Consider the following 26,239-nt stretch of genomic DNA (forward strand, 5'->3'; position numbering starts at 1 on the left):
AAGCGCCTCAAAGCACCAGCTCCCGGCCGCCCGCGGGACCGCTTCACCGCTAGCTGCGTTTATCACCGCGATGGGAGGTGGCGCCCTGAGGGAACCATCAGTGCAGGCGGCGAGACGAATTACTGCAGTGCAGCTCCCGCTCCTCCCGTCTCGGCGGAGGACCGCGCCACCGCTCCTGGATGGGCTGATGGGCGGGGGAAGAGGAGGATTGCTGCGGTGCGGAGGCGGTGTCTGCATCTGCACCATCTGGGAGGAAAAGCTGTAGACCTCCCCCGGCGCAGCGGGGAGTGATTCAGCACACACAGCCCAGGGGAAAGCGCCAGGAGGGCAGCTGGGAGCCAGCAGCTGCCCCCCACAGGCGACCTTCTCTGGTGCAGGCTGCGCAGGAACTGTGATTTTCCGCATTACTGTCTGGTACAGGGCAATGTTGTCATCCCCCCTTGCCACTTATTTACAGGGGACAGAGACAGAGTATGAAGTAACACAGATGTCATGAGCCACACATAGTCCAGTCTTTGGGTGGGCCCAAAAGGAAGCGCTCCAAAAAGCCGGAGTGGAAGCCTGACAGCTGCCTTTCACCAGGCAAGATGCTTACCTTAGTAAACAGGAGAGCAGCTGCCAGGGCAGTCAGGCTGCATAGTGGTCTCAGCAGAAATCCCGCATTTCCAAGGTGTCTTCACCCAGCTGGGCATCAGTGCAGAGTAGCTGCATGCTCATGCGAGGGCATAGGGATGGAACAATTGCACAAGGTTACGTAAAACCCTCTTTGACCAGACCACCCTCTCCCTCCCCAAAACCCTGCTCTGGTTCCCTACACCCCTGCTGCCTTGCCCTGTCAGCTGTGGCAGAACAACTGTTGCACATGGCCAAGCCATGAGCTCAGCTCTAAGTGACACAGCAGAAGAGCTCGTTAAAGCCTAGTCAGGTTTGGAGCAAGTTGCTGATGACTTACTTGTAAATAAGGGAGTCAGCAAGAATACATTGAAATTGTAACACTGCCCAAAAGCCTCTTGCAAAATCATCACCACAGTGGGTGGGTGTATTTATTTCCAGCCCCACCCCCTACAAACAGTCATATGCTATTCTCTCAGCATCTGAAGGTTAGGAAACAAGTTTTTAAGGGTGCCTAAGCTCTTCTCAGCATCACATTGTGATTAGTCTGAGAGGGTGCTTCAGACAGCACAACTTTTAAGCCACCTTCACACAAAACAGCTGTCATGTTTAACATCTCTGGATGCACTGCCCAGCATTCATGAGCAGTGACACACAACTCTGGTAGGGGTTGCACATCCGCTGGCAAAGCCCTTGAGACCTGTCAAGAGAACCCCACAGGGGTATACAAATAAGAAAAAAATCAAGAATTAATCACATAGGTGAGGAATCTGGACTTGCTGTGTAAAGGTAACAGCCACAGGTTCCTGATGTCAAGAATCAGGTTCAGTGCCCCTTCCCTCCCAAAAAACACAGCTCACACACTTCCAAATTTTGGTTTAATTTTTATTTTTTTTTAAATAAAAGACAGTTTCCAGATACCTAATCATTACTGTGCTGTTTGTGCAGGACGAACAAGCTTTAAATACTAAAATGCACAAGGCAAGTTGAAACAAGCTGTTTGTTTCAAGTTGCTCAGCAGTGCAGGCTCAAGCACGCACTTGCAATGGCTTTACTCTTTGTACAATCAGTTCTATGTAGCAATGACTGTATATAAAGAATATAGTACACGCTATTGTTTTCATTGTCCATTTACAAGAGAAAAAAATAAATATTTTCCATTCTTATTGTACATTAACACTTCAGTAGAAAGTTACAGCTGTTGTGTTGGCATGACCTGCAACTTCAGGAGGAAAAAGGACATGCATACATATCTATTAAGAACTCTAAACTATGACTTTGTAATAAATTACAGAGGATAGATACCAGCCAACAGAATACCGATTATCTGATTTCAGTACATTTGTGATTCTTGCTCTGAGGAAAAAAAATTCTTGCAAAATACAAAAGCTAGTCGCTGGTAAATAAGTAAATAAGACAAACCATGTATGGTATAGCCTTTTCCTCAAATGTTTGTGAATAACAGGCTTGTGGTTTTAGGCAAAGATTAAGTAGTTGAGTTAGTCCTTGCACCCTTCATACATAACTAGCACCGTAAAGATGCAAGGACCTCAGCAAACACCTAAATTTCATGCTTAATAACTAAAGCATGCATTTCGTAGAGCTTGTGCATGTTACATGTTCTGTTTATTAAGGTTACTGTGCAAAAAAAGATTCTCAACCACTGAAGATGTTTCTGTAATTCTGTTAAAATTATTTGCAACATTGCTAAAGTTTAGCAGGCCTGTGTAAGATTAATGAAAAAAAAAAATCTTACTTGTGGTTCACCCTTGACTGCTATACACAGACACTGTACCAATGAATTGGCAAAGTGGAAAATAATGGCAGCAGCCTGAATGTCCAGTGAAGCAGGGGAAAATGAGTTAACATGCATTGCCATTTACTTAAAAATATATACATATTTTTAAATGGCACAAAGCTTTGTACAGGTGGATCTATCAGTGCAAATACATATATATGAGGTACCAATTTATTCAGGCAAGATCTAATTATATGTATCTTACAATCACTCTCATTTTCCTGTTGTCAGATACAGGCTGACAAGATTTAGCATTGAAGTAAAATCAAAGTCAAGACAATTTTCCAGCATATTCAGTATCAGATCCCTGTCATTTCCCTACAATTTCATTTCTGAGCTTCCACTCCTTTGACTGCTTAGTATTTTTTCTACTTTTAAAAACACACTTAGTGTTAATTTTCTTTTTCAAGATTTGAGACTATTATAGGAAAAAGTTAAAACTGTCTATGTAAACTGGAACAATAACTATAGCTGGCTGAATATTTTAACATTGTTTGAAATTTTAACAAGTACTGTCAGGAAGGAGGAACACAGTTATTGCTATTTGGGGACTTAAAAATAAAACAAATAAACAAACCTGAAGGCATAGAACAGCACTGTTCCAATGGTCAAAGTTGAATAGATACAAAACTAGCATTCTGCCTAGAATCAGTCCTTTTGCATTTGAACACTCTTCAAGTTATCTACAGCTTTCTCTTCCAGGCAACTATGATGACATTTACATGGAGATATGGATTTAAAGTGGCTAACTGTGGGACACACACAGCTTTTCAACTCTGGTAATTCTTTCTTGAGACGTTCCAGCTGCTCCACCTGGAATATATTTGGTTGTTCAGGATTCGAGTCATATATCCTGAATAAACAAGAAAAGAAAAAACACTAATCAGTATAACCCAGCAGTTCACAGAAATGCAGACTAGATGAAGCAACTAGGATTTTTTTCCCCTACTAGTGTAAAATTAGGTATCAGCAAGTCTATAAAAACAGTATGTTCCAGGTTAGTACCCTAAGTTTTGCCGCTCATCTTGCAATATAAAATAGTACTCCTTTTACACAATGCTTAATATTTCATTGGATATACTAAAAAGCTACCCACTGGCATTTATCTCACTCTCCTGCAAAATGTGATTTTACAGGTGGCACAAAGCAGTGAAGTAAGAGCAGAGTTCCAGGCTTCAAACTTAAAAGTGTAAGAAATTTCAGAGCCCTGAGGTTATTTGAACAGACTGTGATATACTACTTGTACATAATACTGAATGGATTTCATACTTACTGTTTCAAGCAGTAGTTCACACACACTCCCAATTCAGACCTTTTTTTTTTTAAATTACCATTACAATATTATGTGAAGAGTGAAAACCAGAAAATCTGATCTTTATTCATACCTAATACAAATTTAACTATCTAAACTGCTTTAACTAGTGTATCCTTTTTTCACTTTGTTTCCACACATTTAAACAAAGCTGGAGGATTTTGTCAACATTGTACTGGATTGTCCAAATCCAAAACACATTTTGAGTTTGACAGTGTAGGCACTGAGCAAAACTCAAATACTATTTTGGTGTAATTCATTATAAAGCAAAAGCATTCACGTTCCTGTAAGCTAGCTTTAGTACAACACTTATTTTGACAAGGATACATTGTGATCTCCCAACATTAATTTCTAACATCAGTATGATATAAATATCCAAAATTTAAATCCTGGCACCCAGTTCCCCTCACTTGTAGCTACTGCACATATACCGTTTCAGGTGTTACAGTTCTCCAGGTTTATCTCCTTCAAATGAGAACTTCTGGAAGAAGTTACCATGGCTTCTACCTTAGTCTCTTATGAATATTCATACTTGCATTTGTGATTCCTTCAAGAAAGTGGTTTGGTTTTATTGCATCATCCTTTCTCCTTCATACCATAGTTTCAAGGCATGTGCAAAAGGAACACAATGTCACAACCAAAACAACGGAGTGCTGTGTGATACAGTGCCAGGTGCCTTTTTACCCCAGCAAGACAACTTCTGAACTGTTCGCAAGTCTAAGACATCAAAAATAATATGCAGCTCAAACAGGATTGAAGTGAGGAAACAGTTCTCATGTTCCCTACAGTAAGATCAAAGATAGTTTCTGTAAAGAAACTCCTAGAAGTGAGGACAAATGCTGTCCAGTTTTATGGCATATGCACAGAAGGCACAGCAGTTAAATTACCTGCACAGCACCTATAATCCAATACAGGCCTAAGATATGACCCCAAATTGCCTAACAGAAGCTATCTGCAAAATAAAAGCCCAACCTTCCTTCCTTTCTTCCAGGATGCAGGTACGACCTGTGCTTTCTTCAGTTAAGTTAGCTTATACATTATAACTTTCTCTATGCATTCAAGACAAAGCACTGAAGTTAGAAGATAGTTTTCTACATAGCAACACACTTTAGGAACTGCAAAAATCTTAAGTCCTTCCCATCAGTTAGACACTAGAAGAACAAAGGCATGTTTCCAAGACCCTTGTTCACAGAACATGGCTAAGCATGTTTCTAAGCAGCTTCTGGCAGGTATTTTATTAGTTCTTTACTATGGCATGCATAAATTCTGAATTGCTTCATATTCATATTCTTTTCAGTTGAGATTTTGGATGAGTTCAGCCCTCCAAGCTCCTTTCAGACTGTCCACTGGAACCAGTCTGCTCCAATGTGTATACAGTATTTCTTCCAAACCAAAAGCAGAGAAGACAATTTGAAGCACAGCTAACCCTTGTACCTCAGAATTTCTTGTCCCCACTTTTCATTTGGGTCCATGAAAGTACACCAGCAGTTGGCAAAAACACAGCATAGCTCCAGGACTTCTCTTATGAATTATTTCCAACATCACCATCAAAATAAGGCATAAACTCTCATCTCCCTATCCTTCATTCTTCAACAGGACAATTATGTCTAAGTATGCACCAAAGTTCCTCCATTTGACTTCCTATTGATAAGCAAGCCCTGTGGAAGACTGGGAAGTCCTTTGAATATTACTTTTTAACATTAACACTTTCTTACAAAAAGCTCTGCAGAACATTCCAGGGTTATGCAGTAGGCATAGAACTGATGTGCTTAGCTCCTGACAGGTGTTTCTGCAACCTCTGAAAACACATACATCCAGCAAGTCAGTCACAGCTGTTTTTCTTTGCTATTGCTTGATCCAAAAGCAAAGACTCAGCAGCACTGAAATACTGTTTTCATGCTAAAAAGATTTTCTGAAGCTTTTGATTAAAACATTTCATTTTTCTTTACATCTCAAGGTAAACTTGAGTTTACTTTACAATTTGCAGAATAGGAAACAGACTGCCATTGCATAACATCTTAATTCAATCATTGAGTAGATTAAATTATAAATCAGCTAATACTGGTTAACTTCCTACATATATCCATGCTCTTATTTAACTAACATTCAGTTTCAGGCAAATAAAATGGCACCGATTTAGACAGTCTTCTAGTTTTGAGAATTGTTTTGAATGCTTTTGCCTTTATTGCCAGCTGAATTTGGTTAGTTTTCAAAGTTAGTAATACTAATAGAGCACAGAGCTTTTGTCTGGAGTCTGCAAATGCAACACAGCTGTAAGGAACTGTAGTGTTTAGAGAGGAAACTAACACACTGAAGATTCTCATGGAAAAGCTTTCAGCATAAATGTTTGAGGATTACTGATTTAATGTTTTCATGCAGCTCTATGTATTATTCAACAAACAGAACTCAGATCATGTAAAGTGACTTAAAAAATAATGCAAGAGTAAGTTAGCAACCACCCCCTCTCCACATTGGTATTTAATGTACAGCTGGTATAAAAACATAAAACTGCATTGTTCTTACTGAGTTAAGTATATTCAGAGAAATATTTCCTGGACTGTTTACAAAACTTATCCAGGAGAAAAATACCAGATAAATCACCCCACAAATCCTGCTTTAAAATTCAAAATTTTTGCCAATCCAGAGAATTTCACTACAACAGGTTAAAGTTTCTTCTCTAAGTAAAATATAAACATCAAATTAAAAGTGTTTTAAGCATGAGATTTAATTTTCTGTGTGAACAGAGGACACCCAGTCATGCATTTAAAGTACTTTTCTGGATTAGGGCCCAAATAGAAGCCTGGAGGCAGAGGTGGCACCTTTTCTGTAGGTTGCCCTTTTAACACAAGTAGTTTGGATATTTTAGATACTGAGATGAATGCTAGTTGAACACAGGAAGAAAGCAGAATATTATCCCTGCACTAGACCATCCATTTGCTTTAATGACTTTGGGTATGTCTAAATCTGCAGCCCAAGTGGAGAAAGGACTGGGGTGGGGGTGGAGGGAGAAATCTTCCCCTTGCCCCAGTGAGATCGTTCTTTTAATAGTGTTGGCATTTGTAAGCTTCCCAGATTTAGTCTTGCAGTTTTTCTCCATGCAAAACAAAGTCAGACCCCCTACCTGCGGGTTTTTTTGCCCAACACTTGGTATCAGCAACTTTTGGTATTCAGGACACAGTTTTTCTGCCATCTTCGCAAGTGGCTACAATGTTTTGCTCAACTCTACATGGATGATTAAAGTTCAAAAAAAATAACTTACAGAAATCATCTCTACCCAGACAGTTCATAATCTTTGAAATAATTACCGCATGCAATAACAGTAACTCAGGACCATATCCAAGCAACCTAAAAGTCATTAAAACTCCTGTATTCACCTCCTAGCTTTTTCAGACAAATAACACCTATTAAGATGGTTTAAGTAAAGGTCTAGTAAACAGCAACACAAAACACTAGGCACAGCAATTTTTGATAAATAACTAGACTTGGTCTTAAGTCCAGAGAACAAAAATTCTGCAGAAGCCATGGAAGAAGCACATCTTGATTCAGCCCTGGAAATATTCTAGAATTTGAAGATGCAACCAAAGCATAAATAGGCTTTACACTAATAAACAGATTCCTGCAATGCCTACTTATTTCTAGACCTTGAAACAGGCATGTACATCTCTCTCAAGTTCTGCTTCACAGTAGTTTTGAATTTATCTATTTCTAGACTTCAAACAGCACAGAATATGGATGCTTAAACCATACCTATTTAAGCTTTTGACAACTTAAACTCTTGATATTAACTTCATACTCTCAAATGATTTGAAAGGCTGCCTCTTTACCCAGCAGTTCCAACTGTGAATGTAAACACTTGCTGCCAGGTTTTACATTTAGACATGCCATCCAGGACTTGCAGGTACCACCTGCATTTCAAAATGTCCAGCTTGAGATATCTGATGCAATTCTCATAAAGTGTCATGTTCCTTCTAAGGAACCTACATTAAGATTAAATTTAATTTTATTCAAACAATTAGTAAATTTTGAAAAATAATTAAGAATTGTAAAGGAACATTCCAGTATTTGTTTTGGCCTACAGAAAAAAAGAGTCAATAACGTTTAGAAACTAGAGTTAACAAGCCCGCAACAATTCTACTGAAATGAGATAGTTGTTTGCTACTCAATTGCAGTTTGTAACTTGAAAAAGAAAGAAAAAACGCACTACTGAACTACTGTTTTTTTAAAAAGCTTTGGAATTAATATTAGTTTTGGGGTTCCTCTCAATAAAGTGTAAAGATGTCAACAAGTGGAAAAAATACAGAGGAGAGATGAATACTATTAATAATCTAGATGATCTAAATAGTGCAGGAAGGTTAAGAATTTTTTGTTCAGTTAAATCCACAAGGGAATTCAGCCTATAAGCAATGCCAGTGAATTGGTTAGTCATCAAAAGCTGAGGTAAAAGGTGTTCTGCTATCATACTGCAACTTAAAACACACTAAAGAGTACAAAAGAGAACGTAAGATGACATGTAGCAGACTTGCAGCCTTGAGATAAATGCAACATTACTTAAGCAGTGTTGAGGAATTAAGCATCTAAAAACCAACAAGAAGTCAGAAATAAGGCTGTCACCTGCTTTACTATTTTACCATATGTCCTGGTTTCAGCTGGGATGTAGTTAACCGTCTTCCTAGTAGGTGGTACAGTGCTATGTTTTGAGTTCAGTATGTGAAGAATGTTGATAACACTGATGTTTTCAGCTGTTGCTCAGTAGTGTTTAGACTAGAGTCAAGGATTTTTCAGCTTCTCATGCCCAGCCAGGGCACCTGACCCAAACTGGCCAACAGGGTATTCCATACCATGTGACGTCCCATCTAGTTTAGGAACTGGGAAGTGGGGGGGCAGGGATTTCGCCGCTCAGGGACTGGCTGGGTGTCGGTCGGCGGGTGGTGAGCAATTGCCCTGCGCATCATTTGTACATTTCAATCCTTTTATTACTACTGTTGTCATTTTATTAGGGTTATCATTATCATTATTGGTTTCTTCTTTTCTGTTCTATTAAACCGTTCTTATCTCAACCCAGGAGTTTTACTTCTTTTCCTGATTTTCTCCCCCATCCCACTGGATGGGGGGGAGTGAGCGAGCGGCTGCGTGGTGCTTAGTTGCTGGCTGGGGTTAAACCACGACACCATAGTAGTGCATATCTATTATATCAGGAGTAGTTAAGAACTATAGAAGACTGGGTTATAGTAGACATCAGATGAACAGACATTTCATAAGAACACTTTATGCAGTACTATTTGATTAAAATACCCCACCTGTCTATAGACCAATAATTTATCACTTCAGGGTATGCATACCATAGGATCAAATTTCGTAACAGCCCTATGACTGCACAATAGAGTGTCCATTTCCTCTGCATACTAGTCCAGAGATATTTTTCATCTACTAAAGGGGACTCAAGATTCAGTTGTAGGAGAGGTACAACATGTAGTGCTGCTGTAGCAGGAAAAAGAACTTATGTTTCAATTACTTCAGTCTGAAGCTGATCCCCAATGTAAAAATCTTGTTACTCCTTTTTACTACCAGTGAAAAGGAGAAGACATTCTATACAGTACAAGAAGGGAGACCTCCGGCAAACCAGAGAAGCACTGGACCCACCACTCTGGAAGGCCTCTAGGTAGTCAAAAATAGATTGAAGGGAGTTAACTTTTTTTTTTTTTTTACACACACTGGGAGCCTAGAGCTCTAAAAGCAAACATATTTGATTTCTTGCCTCTATATGTTTACTTGACTCTCAGTTTTCACTTTATAAAACAGAGCCCTTCACAATTGCTTGATTCCCCCACCCCCCCTTTTTTTTTTGGTAAAACAATATGCAAAACAATGCTCTTGCTAAAGCAGGAGGCTTGAAAGTCTTCTATAATTTGACAGTTCAGTTACACTCAATGCTTTTCCAATTACATATTCCTTGTAATCTATCAGAAATTCTAATTTAATACATCTCCCCAAATTAATCATCATCTTGTAATAATGAATTTAACATCTTTTATGATAAAAGAGCTAAAACTTTTGGGTTTTGTAAGGAACTAAAATAACACTTTTGTTCAAAGATTGACCATGGTATTCTGATGTCCACCTGAATTGTGCAGATATAGTAACTACTTTCTGAAGTGATTAATTTGACAGTTTACCCTCGGAGTCACTCCAACCTAATTTTAATAGGAAAAATGGTGAATTCACAGCTTTGAAACAAACAGAAGGTTGGCAAAAAATTAACTTAAAATAATTCATTTAAGTTGTGTTAACTATTTGCATAACTACATGTAGAAAGCTGTAGACATATTTCGGCCAAACAATTAAATAACATTGTTCTCATTGTGTCATGTACAAAGTTTAAAAATTGCCATCAAGAATGTTAATATCATGTTAAATGTGTATGCCATGCACTAGTTCTTTAAAGAATCAAATTACATTTATGTTAACCTGCAGAGAAACAAAAGTTATTTTGTTTCATATATATAACTGAAAGAGGAAGAATTAATGTTAGTCTTGTTCTTGAACTGGGTTTATGAGCTTCCAGTACTTACAGTACAAAAGGAAGATAGTCTGCACCCAGTCAACCAAAAAGCAATGTGAAATTTCACAAGAATCGGGATACAATAGTGTCTCAGCTTTATCATTATTATTATTTTAAAAACACAATTTAAGTACCTGTCATATATTAGCCCATGAACACCATATTCTCTCAACCTCTTCCTGTTATCGGGGTCATTTGCATCATCCCCCCATGAAAAAATAACTAGGCCTTTAGATTTGGCCCTTTTAATAAACGATGGATTCCTCAGCAGATCTTCAGAGTGCACATTAATTCCCTGAAACACAAAAGGCTTCAGTTAAAATCCATGTTTCTGAAACACTGTCACATCAGGGTTTTTTTTTAATCTTTTGACATTTGCAGCTCCTTACAACTTCATCCATAATAATAAAAAATAATTTAATACAACTAAAGAGTTTACTGATAGCACTATTTTTTAAACACTGAATTAAACAGACATTGGAAGCAAAGGACATTATTTTGGCAGTTACCAACTGTTAGTTTATTTCTTTTTTAAGGCTAGTAGTAATTTTAAGCATTAGTGTCAAAACCAATAGATTTGCTACAAGTAGTAATAATTTAGTTTCATTTTACTGCAGAGTAATACCAGAACTTGTCAGCTTACCAGCAAGTTTTCAAACTGTGCAAAAGTAATGGCAATTGGAGTTGTACGAGATCTAAGATCCATAAGTTCTGGATAGAGTTTAGATTCTCCTTGGGTGAGAAATAATACAGGATACTTGTTTTGCTTATGCCGAACCCTGTTAGAACAAAAAGTTTTCAAGGAGCAAATGTGTTAAAAAGCAGGGGAATTCAGTCTTACTGTTTGAGGAGAATTACACTCTTTACTGCACGTTCTAGTTCCTAGCTGGTGCAACAAGATGGTACTACAGTTTAGTATCAAGTTATGTGACAAACTGCTCCAACTGTTCCTTTTTCCACTATTGGAGATTAACATACAGTTTAAGGGAAGCTAGACTTCCAAGTTGAACTCAGATCCACATCCTCAAAATGTTTATATAAAATCCTTGAAGACGGTTCAATTCTGTAGTTTTCTTCTTAAGTGCATGTTAGAGTAAAATGAAGATTCATGATAAGAATTTCTAAACGTGGTTGATATACAACACCTAACCTTACTAACGTATTTTTCAAGTCGGATACCAGTACAATGGTATGAAATGACAACAGATGGAAGCAAAGTTTTGGGATTAAACGTGTTATGCGCTCTTCACAAAATCTCTACTTTGACTTTGTTCTCCTATTTTATTTTTGGCACAGCTCAGATGGCAAAGTGATCTCATTTCAGTTCCCAACTATTTTGGCACTGAAAGTTTAGGTCTAATCAAAACATGGTTTATTTCTTTCCTGTTGGGTATTCTTATGTCCAAATTAAATTTTACCAAATAAAACAAAACAAACAAACAAAAAGAAAATACATTATTTATCTCTTAACTTACATTGTACAAATATCAGCATTAAAAGAAGAAAATACAATTCTTCTTCTTCCAGCATTCATCAAAACAGTTTTTAGAATGATATCTAGAAAGAGGTTCATATCAAAGTAAGTTGACAAGTTGCCATCCCACTGTCCATCCTAGAAAAAGAAAGGACAAGTTTCAGCCGTTTAAATTAATGCTTACTAAAATTATTTTAACCAGCAACAATCTCTCATTGAACCTGAGCAAAATGAGAATTCAGTTTCCCAGTCTGAATACAGAAGTCACTCCTTCAGTCTACTGAATGCTAGTTACAGCTCTACATGACTGTCAGTCTGTGAGGTGCAGCTGAATTCTAACAGCAATAAGATTCACTGAAAAATTCACTGTCTTCCCATCCAAGGAAAGAGTTTCTAGGAAGCCTTTTCTAATTTCAAAAACACAAAGGAATTCCATGAAAGATAACTAAAAACTATTACAGATATTTTGTATTGCTATTTCTAAATATAAAAAGTCAATAATAAGATTTGTAGAAATAAATGAGATATCCTTTGTCTTTGAGAATAGCAGGTACCAGTCTTTCTGTAGGTGACCTGTCTCAGAGTACTAACATGTCTCCATGCATATGGACTTCCACCTGCCACTCTGTGTAGTTTCTTTCACCCACTCCAGGCTTCCAGACCTAGCCTTGACAACAGTTTCCTTCTAGACCGAGTGCTAAGCAATCCAGCTGAGTCCACAGTACTGCTGACTAGAAGAAAACAGTTGCGTGTATTACTGCCCATGCTGTAGCTGCTCCTGCACCAGGCCAGGAGAGTTTGAATTTCTTGTCACTTTTCCCATGCATAGCATGCCTCACCTGTTGTGATCCATTGACTTTAAAAAGCATCTTCTACTAAAAGCAGTCTGAGGTGCATTATGAACTCAATCCTATAAATACTTCCTATCATTTTAAGAGTAAGTTTGTTCATTTGCTAGAGCAGTGCTATTACACTCCCAGTTTTAAAGATAGCAGGTTGTAGTAAAACTAAAGTCAGAAAAAAAACCCACCAGATTATGCCTTTGTAGCTCATAAATTGCCACGTCAAACTGCAAGCTTTAGCCATGAGAATGGCAAAGTATCAAAGTAAATCACAAGTACATTTACTTACCCTTTGTTGGCAGATCCATTTTATTTCTATGTTGAACCCAACATCTTCAGAAACAGACTCCAGGACCTGAAAAAATTTCATTATGAAAAGACCCCACAGCAAAGGAGGACAACTGAGCACTATGAGGGTAATTACTGGGAGAATACATTGGAATTTAACACCAATGGGGTCCAACAGTAGAATAAAACCCCTAAGTTTTTAACACTTACCACAAGGTACAGGTACACCTTCTTCTACTTCAGTTTCAAGTTAGGAAATACATAAAAATGGATAAAATCTTAAGGACAAAATTTTGACAAGGTACAAAAGCAAGTCCTTAACATGTGTGAGAAATGCCCCCTTTGTACACCTAAAGAAGTGTTTTTGATTTGAAGTCACCTTACAATTAATACTTTACAAGAATTTAACATAATTTTGATCTGATCATCATAATGGCAACCTCATGGATGTCACACTTGGGACTATGTGTTACTTAAGATACTTTTTGCATTAAAAAAAAAACCTCCTGGAGAGTTGGCAAAGAGTCATAAACGGAAACATACTAGAAATTCACTTAACATTTCTCTGTGTCTGGCTCTGCTAGATGGCCAAGAGTATGTGATGAACTGCCAAAGGCCAGGTTTTTTGGGTTTTGGGGGGTTTGGTGTGTCCCGTCCCCCCCCAGATTAGCAATCAATTGTCAATGCATTAAAATACAATGCCCAGATGTTAACCAGCTGTAAAACTGAGTGTATCCTGAGCTATACAACTTGGGTTCATGAATTAAGAAGCTCAAAAGATATACAAACTATTACTTTCAAATACTGAAAAGGCTTCAGTCGACAACAATAAAGACTATGTTATCAGTTCCAGCATTGATACCCGCGGCCTAAAGCCAAAAATACATATCCCTTGCTACGTGTGCAAAGCTGAAAGAAAAATGCACGTTTTCATGTTTCACAATCATTATTTCTATTGCTCTATATTCACTGCTTACTCTCTGCAGAGAAGGAAATGGCTGAGTCTCAAAAGCAGAGTTTTCTTCTTCTTTAAAAGATGCTGAAAAGTAACACAAAATATTGAATCAAAACAAATAGCAGCACTGCTAATCCCTGCGAGAAAAGACTGGCTCAAAATCGTAAGGCCTTTAAGAGTAAAGAATGGAATCAGGTCAATCTTTTGATTATCTAAGCCTTCCCTCTAACACTGACATACTCCAATGACAGTGTTGGCAATTTCTGTTTTGCCAGTGGGAAAATTTTTTGACCTCCGTTAAAAGCCTTGCCAGAATATTTATCAGAAACAGCTTTTCCCATCCCTCACCATTTCAGTCACTGAATCACATCCAGTAAAAGCAGCCTTGTCTGTCAAGGCTCATTATTTATTTTATCTTTTCCCAGACAGGTAGGATGCATGAGATACTTTGCCGTTTTGCTGTCCCTATAAAGGGTATGAATTAAGGCCAAAAATTTACAGCACCAATAAGACACTCTACAGCAGTTAAAAGTTCTTGTTAGCAATTCTGAAGAGCTGCCAAAAAAGGTAGTTAGAGAAGCGTAAGATGGAAACATTAGTAGCAATTATTAGGAATATTCACAAATATATATTTATCTATGCATTCATCCTCTACCCTCCTGTCCCCTCTTCCCAAGAGAGTAGCTCCCATCCAAGTATTTGCTTCCCAGCAAAGAACTCTACAGCACGCACAAAATTAAAGTAACTCCATAAGCATTTAGAAGTGTTCAGGAAGACTGCAACCACAGACTATATATCATTACATGGTAATAAATAAGTCTCAAGACTCTTGCAAACTAGTACATACCATTGTGATCTTTTACTTTCAGGGCAGTCACATGAGCCAGCTAAAGAGCATTAAGAAGAGTAAAATTAACAAATACTCCACCCATAGAGATATTACTACATGTAAAATGTAACTAATTTTCCTTATAAATTGTTTTTAATGTAAGGGTTACAGTTTTAGTAATTTGTAAAAGAATAAAGGAAATCCCAGTACACATCACAATTTTCTTTCAAACTTTAAAACAAAGATTCCAAGGAAAGCTCAAAAACAAGCTGGAAATATTCTTGCTGAAAATTCAGAAAACACGTTCAAGGGTAGGAACACACATAATATAATTTAACATTAAGATGTCAAGAAGTCTGAACATTAAACTCTCCTCTGTTAGATGTTAGACTCCATGTTTCCAATCAAATGCAGACAGAGGGCCAACAGCGGTTTTATAATGTAGTTGCATACTGCGATAGAATCAGGCCAGGCATAGGGCCAACTCTCTTGCTCCATTCAAATTCTCTCTCCACAAAAAGGAGGAGACCAAGTAATTTTAAGTAAAAAGAAACATATAGTTCTTGGACCAGCCAGGTGCTTCCTTGACTGAGGACAGATATCTCAGCTGGGTCTTCAGTGGCCCAGTGTCATCCCCTGAACCCCCCTTTTATGTAGGCAGGGCACTACTGTTCAGAAGATACAGTGACACCCAATTAAATAAAAACAATTAATTAGTTCTAGCCAGTTTGTCCAATCCATACCATCAAATTATGGACCCTTCTGCACCTCCAGAGAGCAGTTCAACATAATCTGGATCTCCCTTGTTAGCAGGGAAACATTTGAAAATTAGATAGACTTTGTAACAGATATCTTTCTTCAACAAAGACTCCAAAGCATTGCATCTCAATGAACCCTACCACCACTTTCAGCCTGTCTTATTTTTTAGAAATTATCGTTAGCATAATGATATGGACCTACACAAGTTATCAGACCATCTTTCTAGAAGATAAGTAATAAAATTTATTCAAGTTATAATGACGGTGCAAAAATACTACTCTTGGAATTAGCTACTTGTTCCACTTGTACAATTTTTAAAACTTGTGCTCTCCCAAACTATCTATAGTTACTCCAAAAAAATTTAAGCTTCATACACCATTTGAAATTCTACACATCATACTAGCCAAAGTAACAATACCTTCAATAACTGCAGCTGATCAAACGTAAGTTCTTTGACTGCAATCTCGAACAGTTCCAAAGGCTCTGTATCCAGTTTCTTTGAAGAGAAATAATACATAGTTAAGCATCACTGAAAACTGCAAAAAAGCCTACATGTTTTTAATATGGTAACATTAAAGGCAACTAATTTTTTCTCTTTTATCAATAAAGATACAAGTGATATCTTATTATAATATGAGTAAGATGATCAGTTTTCAGGAGACAACACAGGCACTCTGAAGCATAAAACAGGCGTCAATTTGAAAAAACAGGATTTGGTCTTTCATGCCAGTCAGAGGCTTCAATGTTCTTTCTTCAGAAAAGGTTAGCACATTTATTTAGTAAAAACTTGATCCGTTAATGTATTCAGGAAAAAAGTTTGCGAGTAAAGAAATGCATTAAAAAATACTCCAAGGCAGTTCACTTTATTATTGTCTATTCAATGTCTCAGAAACTAATAAAAAAAAGACAAGTGTCCTGGTATAACTGAGATATGCATAGCCCTCCCTCAAAATAAAGAACTGGTGTAGAAAAAAAAATCTGTCAATCCATTTTTCACTTCCTCTTCACTATAAAGAAAATTTTACTCAACAAGACAATACCGATTCAATACACACTGAATATGCGTTTCCCTTAGTCACAGTTCCATTTCCACAACTGTTCAAAACCAAACTTCTTATGAATTGCAATATCGCAATGGGTGTAAGAGTTTGATGATGCAGACTTAGTGCCAAGAAGACAGACAGAACTTATCTTGCAATCTGCTCTGCCATGTTATCTTTGTTTTCACTGCCAGAACTAGAAAGGAAGAAAACTAGAACAGAACAGAGTCCAACCTCTTTGTCCTGCTGCTGAATGCAAGTATCCTGGCCTCAGTGGAGAACATGCAACAGACCAGACAGAAAAGCACCTCAGTAGTTTTTTGAGTCACCAGTCCTTATGCCTATGGTTCTCTCGTTATTGAGGAGTCTAATGTCACTTTACTCTATGAAGACATTCAATTATTATGCTTCATAAAACTTGGGTTTTTAAGACGTATTGTGATGGACTGTTCAGAGCACCTTTTAAAGGAATGCTTATCTGTATGTATGAGTAATAGTACTGTTCACTGCTTCTTATAGTACTCTGGATGCTTACAAAAACAACAAAAAAGAGGTTTTGGCTAAAAAAGAAGGAACAACTGCAACTTCATGAGGTAAGCAAGGAAAGGAATAGGATGCTTGCTTTCAGGAGCCATTTTCCTGCTCCTAGAACTTCTGCCTCCTTTCCTTCTGTTCCACCAAGCAATCCAAAAGCAGTTCTTCACAGCCCCACTTACTGTCCCCATGAGACATGGAGTATATTATTTACCTCACAGCTAAAGGACAGCGCAAAATGCTGAAGTAAAAAAGGTTTAAAGAAAGAGTTAGAAAAACCAACAGAAGCCAAGCCATTTGTGGCTAATCAAACTCCCTAAATGAAGGGGAGCCTTGTTTCTTCTGCATTTCATCTACTGGCCACTACTAGGGTATCAAACAAGGTAGACTTTGGTTTGACCTAGAGTTTTTATGAGTACATAACTACTTGAGAGAAGTATACATTTAAGTATCAGCAGGAGTGAGAAGTCATGCTGAGACTCACACTAACTCTCCCTCAAAAAAGACACAACCAGAAGTTCTTAGTCTGACAGTGTAAGAGAGTCCCAGAGGTGCTACTGAATATAGTAGTTGTCTGCATTTTTCCTCTAAACCATAAATAAAAAAAAAAGCTAAGAAATAACTACAAGAGTCGCAAACCATGCATCTGAAATGCTGTTGCTACAACATCAAAAGGAAAAACTCAACTTCCCTGCTCTACTTTATACACACGGTAATGCTGCATATTTATTCCCATTCCATCCCTTGATTTCCCAAAATTATTTCTATGAGAGCATGGCATTTTAGTTTCTGGAATGGTCACATTTAAAAATAAAATATAGATATCATCATCTTTACCTTTTTCATGGCCATGCAACATGTGAGATCATGGTATACAATAGGCACATGATCTTTAGAAAGATGTACATCAAATTCCACATAGGCTGCTCCCTACAGAAAATTGAAAAACACAGAACAAAACAAAAACCCATTAACTACTTATGCACAAGGACTACAGAACTGCAGATGAGTTACAAAGTATTCACAGGTCCTGGACATCAACCAGAAGTTGAAGGCAACTGGCTGTTACCAGTTAAATCATACTCAAAAATGGATTAGAAATGGAAGAAAAATCATATGGGAAAGTCTTTTAACTACCATAATGCAGCTCCAATATATATAGCTTGCTTAATCTTGTAAACCCTCGAGTAACATTCAAGTATTGTAAACTTGATTTCAGAGAAAGGCTAAGATGATGTTTTTAAACATAGATGCCTTTGTGGTGCCCTCCCTCCCTCCTCCCCACCAAGAGACAAGCAATTGCTATAAATTGTCAAAGCTTCAGGGAGATACTCCATATACTAAGGAGCTTCTGGAGTCACTAGTGAATAACACAGTAGTAGTGTGTTGTAACGTGAGAGCAGAAATAGCTGCGTCCAGTATTCCCGTCCTTTTCAACTGTATGTTATTTTGTTAACCTTAAAAAGGAAGGAGGTTCAAACAAGAACGCTAAGTACCATCTTTTTGAAAAGAGGGAGGGCCAGAAAGAAAGAGATAAAGCAGCACACAGAACCAATTTTAGTTATTTTGATTGTCTGTAAATCATTTCTTTGAAAGGCCTCCAAGAATACCATTCATCAAATTATCATCCTGACTTGCATACTCTTTTTCAATCAGTACAGAAAGAAAACAGGACAGGCTTTTTACAGCCCTCTTCTCAGCAGAAATATTTTTAGAGTGGTAGCTTTCAGCCTTTTCAATTTGCAAACAGTTGAAAGTACTTTTCTGGTGACGATGCTGACAACTTCTTGGTAAATTTCTGCCTCAATGCATACTTCTCATGGGCTTTTTAAAAGCTGTCTATAAACCTGCGGTGTCTACCCAGAAATTAAGAACTACTGTTCAAAAAGATAATTTAGTAGCTGCAGTTTTCTTTTGCTCTGCAGCCAGCGCATGTTCCAGACACTGTGTTCAAATCATACTCTGACTTCCAAACAAGAGAAAGCTTTCAGCTATGACTCTTGGGGAGTACAGTACTCCAGAATCAGTAGCCAGTAAAAATAATGCTCCAGATTCCGCTCCCATCCCTTTAACAGCTTCAAAAGATGTTTGGTAAGAATCTACATTAGTGAAGAAGTACCTGAAAAGGCTTAGGCTTAATCACAAGTTAAGCAGCAGGTGATATCATAGCAGTATCTTTATGTGACTAACCACAGCTCTTCACTGTGAAAACAGGAGCTAAACAAGGAATCTCTGAATGTGCTTCTGACTCCAGCTACTCTGCTGCAGTACCTCACTAGATTGTCTAGATCAATCTTATCATGGATCACTCAGCGACAGAGATTAATGGAAGAAATAAAAGTGACCACCTCAATCACAGAATTTAAGCACCTGAAGCTAGTATCTCCCAAATTGAAAGACTAATCTTAGGATTCCAAGTCTTCATTGTAGCAAGCACTGGAACAAAGGATTGTTTTATTCTACCAGCTCAGCTCCCATGTCTCATTTTTGGACACTAATTTTAGGTACTCAGCAGTCCCTGAACAAGACCTTTGCCACCTGAGAGTATGCTGACAGACTCTAGCAGAGCCAGTATTTTATTCGTGTGTTCAAAATTATTGCAAGCCTATGTCTCTGCAGAGTTGAGATTAAATTTTTCCCTGTATTAGAACACCACCAGAACATACTAGATGGAAGTGTTGGGTTTTTTGAGGAACTTGAGGAGAGTCTAATCTAGCTATTACTTCCCTTCCTATCTCTCAGGGAATTTCCACGGTGATTTGATGTAATTTTAGATCAGTGCAATTACCATTCATTGTATTGAATCATGGAAATCAAGCATACAAGCCAAGCTAGTTTTAACTATACAAGTACTATGTGCATGCAAATATGTGTACATACATGACTAGCAGCGTTCCTCAGAGAGGCAATAGTGTTCTCTTGAACTTTAGCAAGTCTGAAATAACAAAGAAAAAGGGTTTGTTAAATGTAGCATAGCACAAAAGTCCATTGAAACAGCAGAAATAAAAATCAGAAGTCTTTGTTTTAGAGAACACCCACATTTGATATTGAAGTGACTTAAATGATTACGGGTTGTAGCTTTTTATTTTAAACTGTCTGTTTCCTCAATTGATGTCAGTGAAACTAAACATAATGCCCCCCAAGATTAAAATGCAAATGAACTTACTTAGCTGTTGTTGTAGAATTTCCTGCTCCCCTGTGTCCAACATCTAGAGTTGTTCTTGGTTTCCAATATTTTGCATATGAAGCCTTCATATCACAAGTATATCCCTGGATCGGCTTAATTATTATGTAGTCCACTACAAGAAAAATACCAAATGCTTCACATGTCAATAGATAATGGATGACTTCAAGTAAAGTTATCTACATCTGCTTGAATCTACTGTACCTCTAACTTTTCCAATTGTCTTCCTTGGATTTCTGCTCATAATAGCAAGTGTAAGAATTCCAGCACTCTTTCCGAGTTCAGCAATTGTGGATGACAGGAGGCAGGCAGAACCTACATGACCTGGGAGCACATCACCTTGCACTACTTTCTCACCTAAATCTTCCTAAAAACAAAACAAACAAAAACCCAAAACACCTACTGTTATCTGTACATGAGATTTCTAAACAAACTCTTCTTCCTTGCTCCTCAGGAAGATACATATATAGGCACTGATGTAACAAATTTTTTGTGTGTTACAGAAAACACTAATGTCAGGCTAAAAATTGTTTAATGTTAACAGTGTGTTGCAAATTACAATCAGGAATATGAAACTGTCGATGGAAATCTACAAAACTCATGTACATTTGTCTTTGAAAACTTAGATTTGATAAGCTTTTCAGATCAAAATTCCATGCATGGAATAGTCTGTCTTCTAAAAAGCCTCAGTCATGTTTAGAACAAAGATGAACTGGAATAATATATATGCTTAAAATAATTTTGTATTAATTTGCAGGGAAGGAGGAGGGCAACTAACATGCAGAATGTGCACCTGACCATAGTCAAGTTCAGGAACTATGTAGCCACTCTACAATTATGAGCATAAGTGGTCTTAAGGGCATTTTCAGATCAAAGAGAGAATGCTTAAAACTTTCTTGTGCATAAACAGTATGAAGAGACAAAAGTTGTTTTCCTTTAAAAAGGACTTGGAATATTAAGATCTTTCACGGGGAAAAAAAAGTGCAAAATAACAAATGTAGTAGCCAGAATTTGCAAATAACCAGTTTTAATTTGCCATAGTTCAGAGAAATCTCTTTTGTTTATAACTTAAAAATTAATATCAAATAATTGTAATGTAACTAGCTCATATACACATCGTTCATGCTCAAGAGAGATAAGCAAAACTTAGCTCTGATAAAGGATAAAAATCAAGCCAACCTAACTACATGCAGTACCGCACACTAAGATTTGAGTCTAATTTGTACTCGCTTCTAAATAAGCAAAAACTGCAAAACTGTGTGCCATATCGAGAAGACTCACAAAACCTTCCTGCAGAATGGGGTAGTAGCCAATAGTCTCATAACTTGTTTACACAAGTCTAGAAGGATCAAGAATATCAGGCAATAGCCCTATCCCAACAGTGAAATCTTCACGGTAATTGACTCTAACTCCCAAAGGCAGACTGGGGTTGCTTCTTAGTGGTAAAGTGACATACCTCAAAAAAATCAAAGATTAATTCCAAGTTATCAGGCTCCATGGTTTGTATCGTGTATTCTAGCCATCGGTCTGGCTGCAAAGCATAACCACAGTCTGGCTGAGAGTGTCGACATTTATATTCGTTGTTACTTATTAAGGAGAACTCCACAGTGTTTGCCATTTTCTGAGGGACAGTAGGGGATGTTTTCTCTTGGCCCTCTTCGTCATCTTCATCTTCCTCTAGCCCTTCTAGAGTCAATTTTACTCTACTCAACCAGAAATACAAAACAAATGGTTAAATCACAGGAGTGTCTTTGGAAACACTAAGGAATCCGAAAGAAAAGAAGCTCGAGCAGAAGCTCATGCAACACAAGAATTCTTCTCAACACCACCATCTACAGGACAGCACTGTACACAGCAGGCCCTCACAAGAGTCAGAGTTTGCAGCTGTTGTCTAAATCTTAGTCAGATTTAAGTGCTCAAGTCACTTCTAAGACTGGAACTTGGGTAAATGTGAAAATTGTACTAGTCATCTGAGAAGCAGCACTCCACCAAACTAACGATTTGTGCTGCCAAATAGACAGCCTTTCTCCACAGATTAACATATGCTGTTACAATGCTGAAAGAATAATAAAAAGCACTGAAAGTAGCAGTAATCATCAGGATCAATACCTGGACATTGGTGGCTACTGATAAGTGCACACACACAACTTTAAGCCTCTTAGAACACCGATAAGTCAGATAAATGTATTCTATTAGATATAAACAAGATACCCTGAAGTAATTAGTAAGTACCTTGAGAAATCCTAAATGATCATTTAAAAGTAAACTGAACGCAATTTATGAAAAACCCTGGACTGAGAAGAATAAGCCTCTCTATAAGACTCAGAACTCATTATTATACAGAGCAAACCTTCCACACAGAATGAATTATGCCAGTGATAGAAGCATACATGAGTAATCCCTTTCTGAATCATCTAAGCAGCAGAGGGGGTAAAGAGTTGTCATTTAGCTAGATGCCAATTCACTAGTAAAACTGAAGACATATCTCAAAGAAACAATTACAATCATAGAAATCCTTTACACTAAGTCCACATTCCTAATACCCTCATAAAAAAAAAGTCACAACACAGATGCTTCACAAACTTGAAAAATGACACTGCCATAGCAAGTGACAGTGACAAAAACAACCTGGGCAGATCCAACTTTTTAGGCAGAAGTGGAAAACGGTATCTAGTGAATGCATCCAGCTTATCAATTTTGGATTTCAGCCATCTAATTTAGACAAGGATCAGGCTTCTCTTTACCTGATACAACACAAAAGGAAAAATAGCAAAGCTCTAGAGAACAGGACATAAGTATTAATTCTCCCTGAAGAATGTTGTACTAAATAAACTTTCCCCTCATCAGAGGCTTTGGAATGGAGGGGCGGGAGGGGTAAAAAAAAAAAATTAATCAAGTGTCAGACCATCAAAATAAGGCCCACAGTACAGAAGTAACTTCCATGATCTGAATGATCTGTAAATCACTTTGATAGCAGCGTGCTGGAAGTTGCTCATATGTTACAAGCTCAAAATCTGACTTCTAGCAATTAAATATAAAATTGTTTGGGTTTTTTTTAAATGTTTTCCATTAAAGGAAACAGGGAACCACAATCCTTTCCAAACAAGAAGATGGGTTGTATGCAAGATTAGGACTGGGAGAAACACCATTAGTCTGTCAAAGGATTTGAGCACTCCTGCTCCCTTCTTCCCCATTGGTAAGAGTAACACATGGCTAATGTACTATCTAAAAATTGCTGTTGTGAAAAACTACTTTTGCTGAGGATTGTTAGTAGTAATAACCATCATGCATTCAGACATGTCAGGTTCTAGTTAAGGAGGAGAGGTTTTTATACATGTCAACTCTTCCCTCCACCCACCCCCAGAAAAGATTGTGAAAGATGCAGAAAACAAGCCTACACCACACAGTAAAACGATATATGCTGGGATAAAGTCTGGCAACCACAGAGCTCCAAAAAAAATGGAGGCAGGAAGGAAAGGGGCAGGGGGAGAGAAGAGAAGAGAGAGCAAACTCCAGATCCCAGAAATTCAAGAGGGGAAGGCGATCAAACACTAGGCGCAATAGTGCAGTCCTCGAAACATCAGGACTAAGATACACACTTCTGTCAGTCAACTGTATAGTTATAATAATGCCTGCTTTTTGAGACACCTCTGCAGATAAAAACATCATACTGATCTAAATAGCAACAGAAGTGATTAGAGAATGCTATTATCTCCACTATCGACATTGACTGGAAATCTGTAATGCCAGCAGAGAATTAACCATATACTAAATGGAGAGGGCTGTTTACTTTGCTAAGGAGAAAAAGTAGTAAGCAACAAAAAACCTGGAAGCCTTCTCCTTTCCCCCAACTTCCACTTCCATTCTTTTCAACAGGTTAAGAAAAAAGAACAAAGAAGAAAACTCTCTGAAAGTTAACAGCAGAGAACTACTTAAGAACATTACAGTTCCACCCAAGAAGCAGGGAACAGCAAGGCAAATATGGAATAGTATTTGTGAAAGACACCTGTTACCTACTGCTTAACTTGTATAAAGCAGATGTGATAGCACATATTTAATAGCTTAATAACTATCAGAAACGCAAGAGCTGAAAATTGTCAGCAGTGAAACTAGAATAGTTTTGTTTGACTGTCTTCCTTCACTAAAACAGAAGAAACTCTTTTGACACTACATTAATAATAAAATGAGGTAACTGAAACACACCACTGATTTGATATTCTCACCATATTTTTACAGAGTGCTTAAATACTTGGAAATTGACCTGACAGTACACCCCTATTAGCAACCCCAAATTAATTTAAAGGCTACATTAAGTAAAAAAAAAAAAAAAATCACTAGTACTGACAATTAACATGAGAGAAATTGCAAACTGAGATGAGCAGGTTCTTACCTAAACCTTGATGTTTTAAATTTCTTCTTAGATATCACTACAGGTGGTTTCTCAGAATAATGCAGACGTAATCTTATTTCTGTTTGACATGTCAGCCACCCAGCATCCACAGTTTCAATACCATCTATCAAAAATTAAACAAGAAGTAGAAGACACTTTGATAACTTGTTTTAGGGAGCTCTAGACAGTTTAATGTATAAAAATATAAATACAATTCCTCTGACATCATCTTGCAGACAATCCTCCTTATCACCAGCCTTATTCAATAGTATTTCCACAGCAATTGTTGAGCACATCCTTTCACCTGTCTTTTCTGAACTACCCAGAACAGACAACAGATACTGCAGTTGTTTGCTGGCTTTTAAGGGAATTACATAGGAATGATGATCCTTGCCAGCTTCACACATAAACTGGAGAGCACTAAGTATTCCAGTGTTAATTTTATTTACAGTATCAAGGGCTAAGTTAAGTCTCCAAAGGTAGACATAACATTCCCTTGCCCTGAGATCTCTCAATACATGGAATAACACTGATAGAACTCTGAAGATTCATACACAACTTGAGATACAGGTGTAAAATTAGCTCATCATAATCAATGCCAGTAAAGCAGTATAAGTCTGCAGGACAGGACACAGTAACAGATATGATGGGGAAACAAAGCATGGAGGAGAATCCTCAACCTCACCATCAGGACAAGGAAAGCCTACAAGCAGGATGGCCAGAAAGCACAAGCCACCAGACCAGGCACTGAAGCAGACCCCACAGTGTTGAAGAGTTCCTAGCAAAACCTATCATTTGATGAAGATATGAAGAAAAATGGAAAAGCTTTAAGACAAGATGCATGAGACATGACAAAGAGTTACCTTAGGCAGCACAGGATTGAGCATTAAGTGAGAGGTGGGTTAGAACTGCCCAAAGTGAGACACATGCATGCACAACAACATGAGGTTTGAGCTTATGAGAGGTTTTGGCAGTTATGTGTCTAACCGAAGAGGCAGATTGTGTAAATTTAGTATAAGTGATAATATTTTTCTAGGCACAAAGAGTTTTTTCAGGCTAGGTTTTAAGAGAAAGCTAAGTCTATTCTGTATTTCCAAAAATACATGCTCAGGATCCAAAGTTCGCATCAACCTTTAACACCAGCACACTGACAATATTTCGACTGTTCCTAGCAGTCTTTTTTTAACATTAGAAAGGATTACAGCCTGAGTGTGAATTCACAAATGCTGGATACAAAAATAACCATATAAGCAGAGAAAACAATCACTTACAGGCAATTCCTGTCAAAACTTAGTATTTCAAATATTTTTCAACTACAGCACTTAACCTTGTTAAAATTAAATATGTGGTGAAGAGTAAAGGTCAATATATCTCACTTACTACGGATTCCAAAGTATCCATCGTCAATAGTAATTTCATTTTCTAGAATTAAAAGGAGGGGAAAAGAATGAAAGAAATTAATTAGTATTCACATTATAAAGAATCATTGCCAATTTAAATTAATTCTACTTTTCCACTTCACTTCTAAAAAGTACATCTAATAAAAAAAGTAGGAAAACTGAAACAGACAAAGAATAATAAGCATGTTTATTGCAACCTTCTATAAAGCTTTTTCCCAATTTCTGCTTTTTCTTAGTTTCTGCAAGAAAAAACAATCAACACA

General features: G+C 37.5%; 1 protein-coding gene and 1 long non-coding RNA gene across 3 annotated transcripts in view; both read right to left on the minus strand.

Annotated features, from left to right (window-relative positions):
• Positions 1-19: 19 nt before the first annotated feature.
• LOC104836250 lies at positions 20-1,303 on the minus strand. Its single transcript, XR_774818.1, has 3 exons — positions 1,198-1,303; positions 596-712; positions 20-237 (listed from the first exon to the last, which is right to left on the minus strand). It is a non-coding gene; the product is annotated as an uncharacterized LOC104836250 (long non-coding RNA).
• Positions 1,304-1,529: 226 nt separating this feature from the next.
• GPCPD1 (glycerophosphocholine phosphodiesterase GDE1 homolog (S. cerevisiae)) overlaps positions 1,530-26,239 on the minus strand; it is a 41,698-nt gene continuing 16,988 nt past the window's right edge. The window contains exons 6-20 of one of the 2 annotated variants that reach the window (XM_010574714.1): positions 25,957-25,998; positions 24,577-24,700; positions 21,643-21,889; positions 20,391-20,553; positions 20,169-20,301; positions 19,883-19,937; positions 17,840-17,932; positions 15,847-15,924; positions 14,688-14,727; positions 13,863-13,924; positions 12,887-12,952; positions 11,757-11,893; positions 10,925-11,060; positions 10,416-10,576; positions 1,530-3,263 (exon numbers count right to left, since the gene is read on the minus strand). In XM_010574714.1, coding sequence (XP_010573016.1) covers positions 3,059-3,263; positions 10,416-10,576; positions 10,925-11,060; positions 11,757-11,893; positions 12,887-12,952; positions 13,863-13,924; positions 14,688-14,727; positions 15,847-15,924; positions 17,840-17,932; positions 19,883-19,937; positions 20,169-20,301; positions 20,391-20,553; positions 21,643-21,889; positions 24,577-24,700; positions 25,957-25,998 — 1,742 coding nt within the window. In that variant the 3' untranslated portion in view covers positions 1,530-3,058. The remainder of the gene's footprint in view (positions 3,264-10,415; positions 10,577-10,924; positions 11,061-11,756; positions 11,894-12,886; positions 12,953-13,862; positions 13,925-14,687; positions 14,728-15,846; positions 15,925-17,839; positions 17,933-19,882; positions 19,938-20,168; positions 20,302-20,390; positions 20,554-21,642; positions 21,890-24,576; positions 24,701-25,956; positions 25,999-26,239) is intronic. The other variant, XM_010574715.1, reaches the window with a different exon arrangement.

This window comes from Haliaeetus leucocephalus, unplaced genomic scaffold (genome assembly GCF_000737465.1).
Source record: "Haliaeetus leucocephalus isolate CR32 unplaced genomic scaffold, Haliaeetus_leucocephalus-4.0 Scaffold450, whole genome shotgun sequence".
NCBI lineage: Eukaryota > Metazoa > Chordata > Aves > Accipitriformes > Accipitridae > Haliaeetus > Haliaeetus leucocephalus.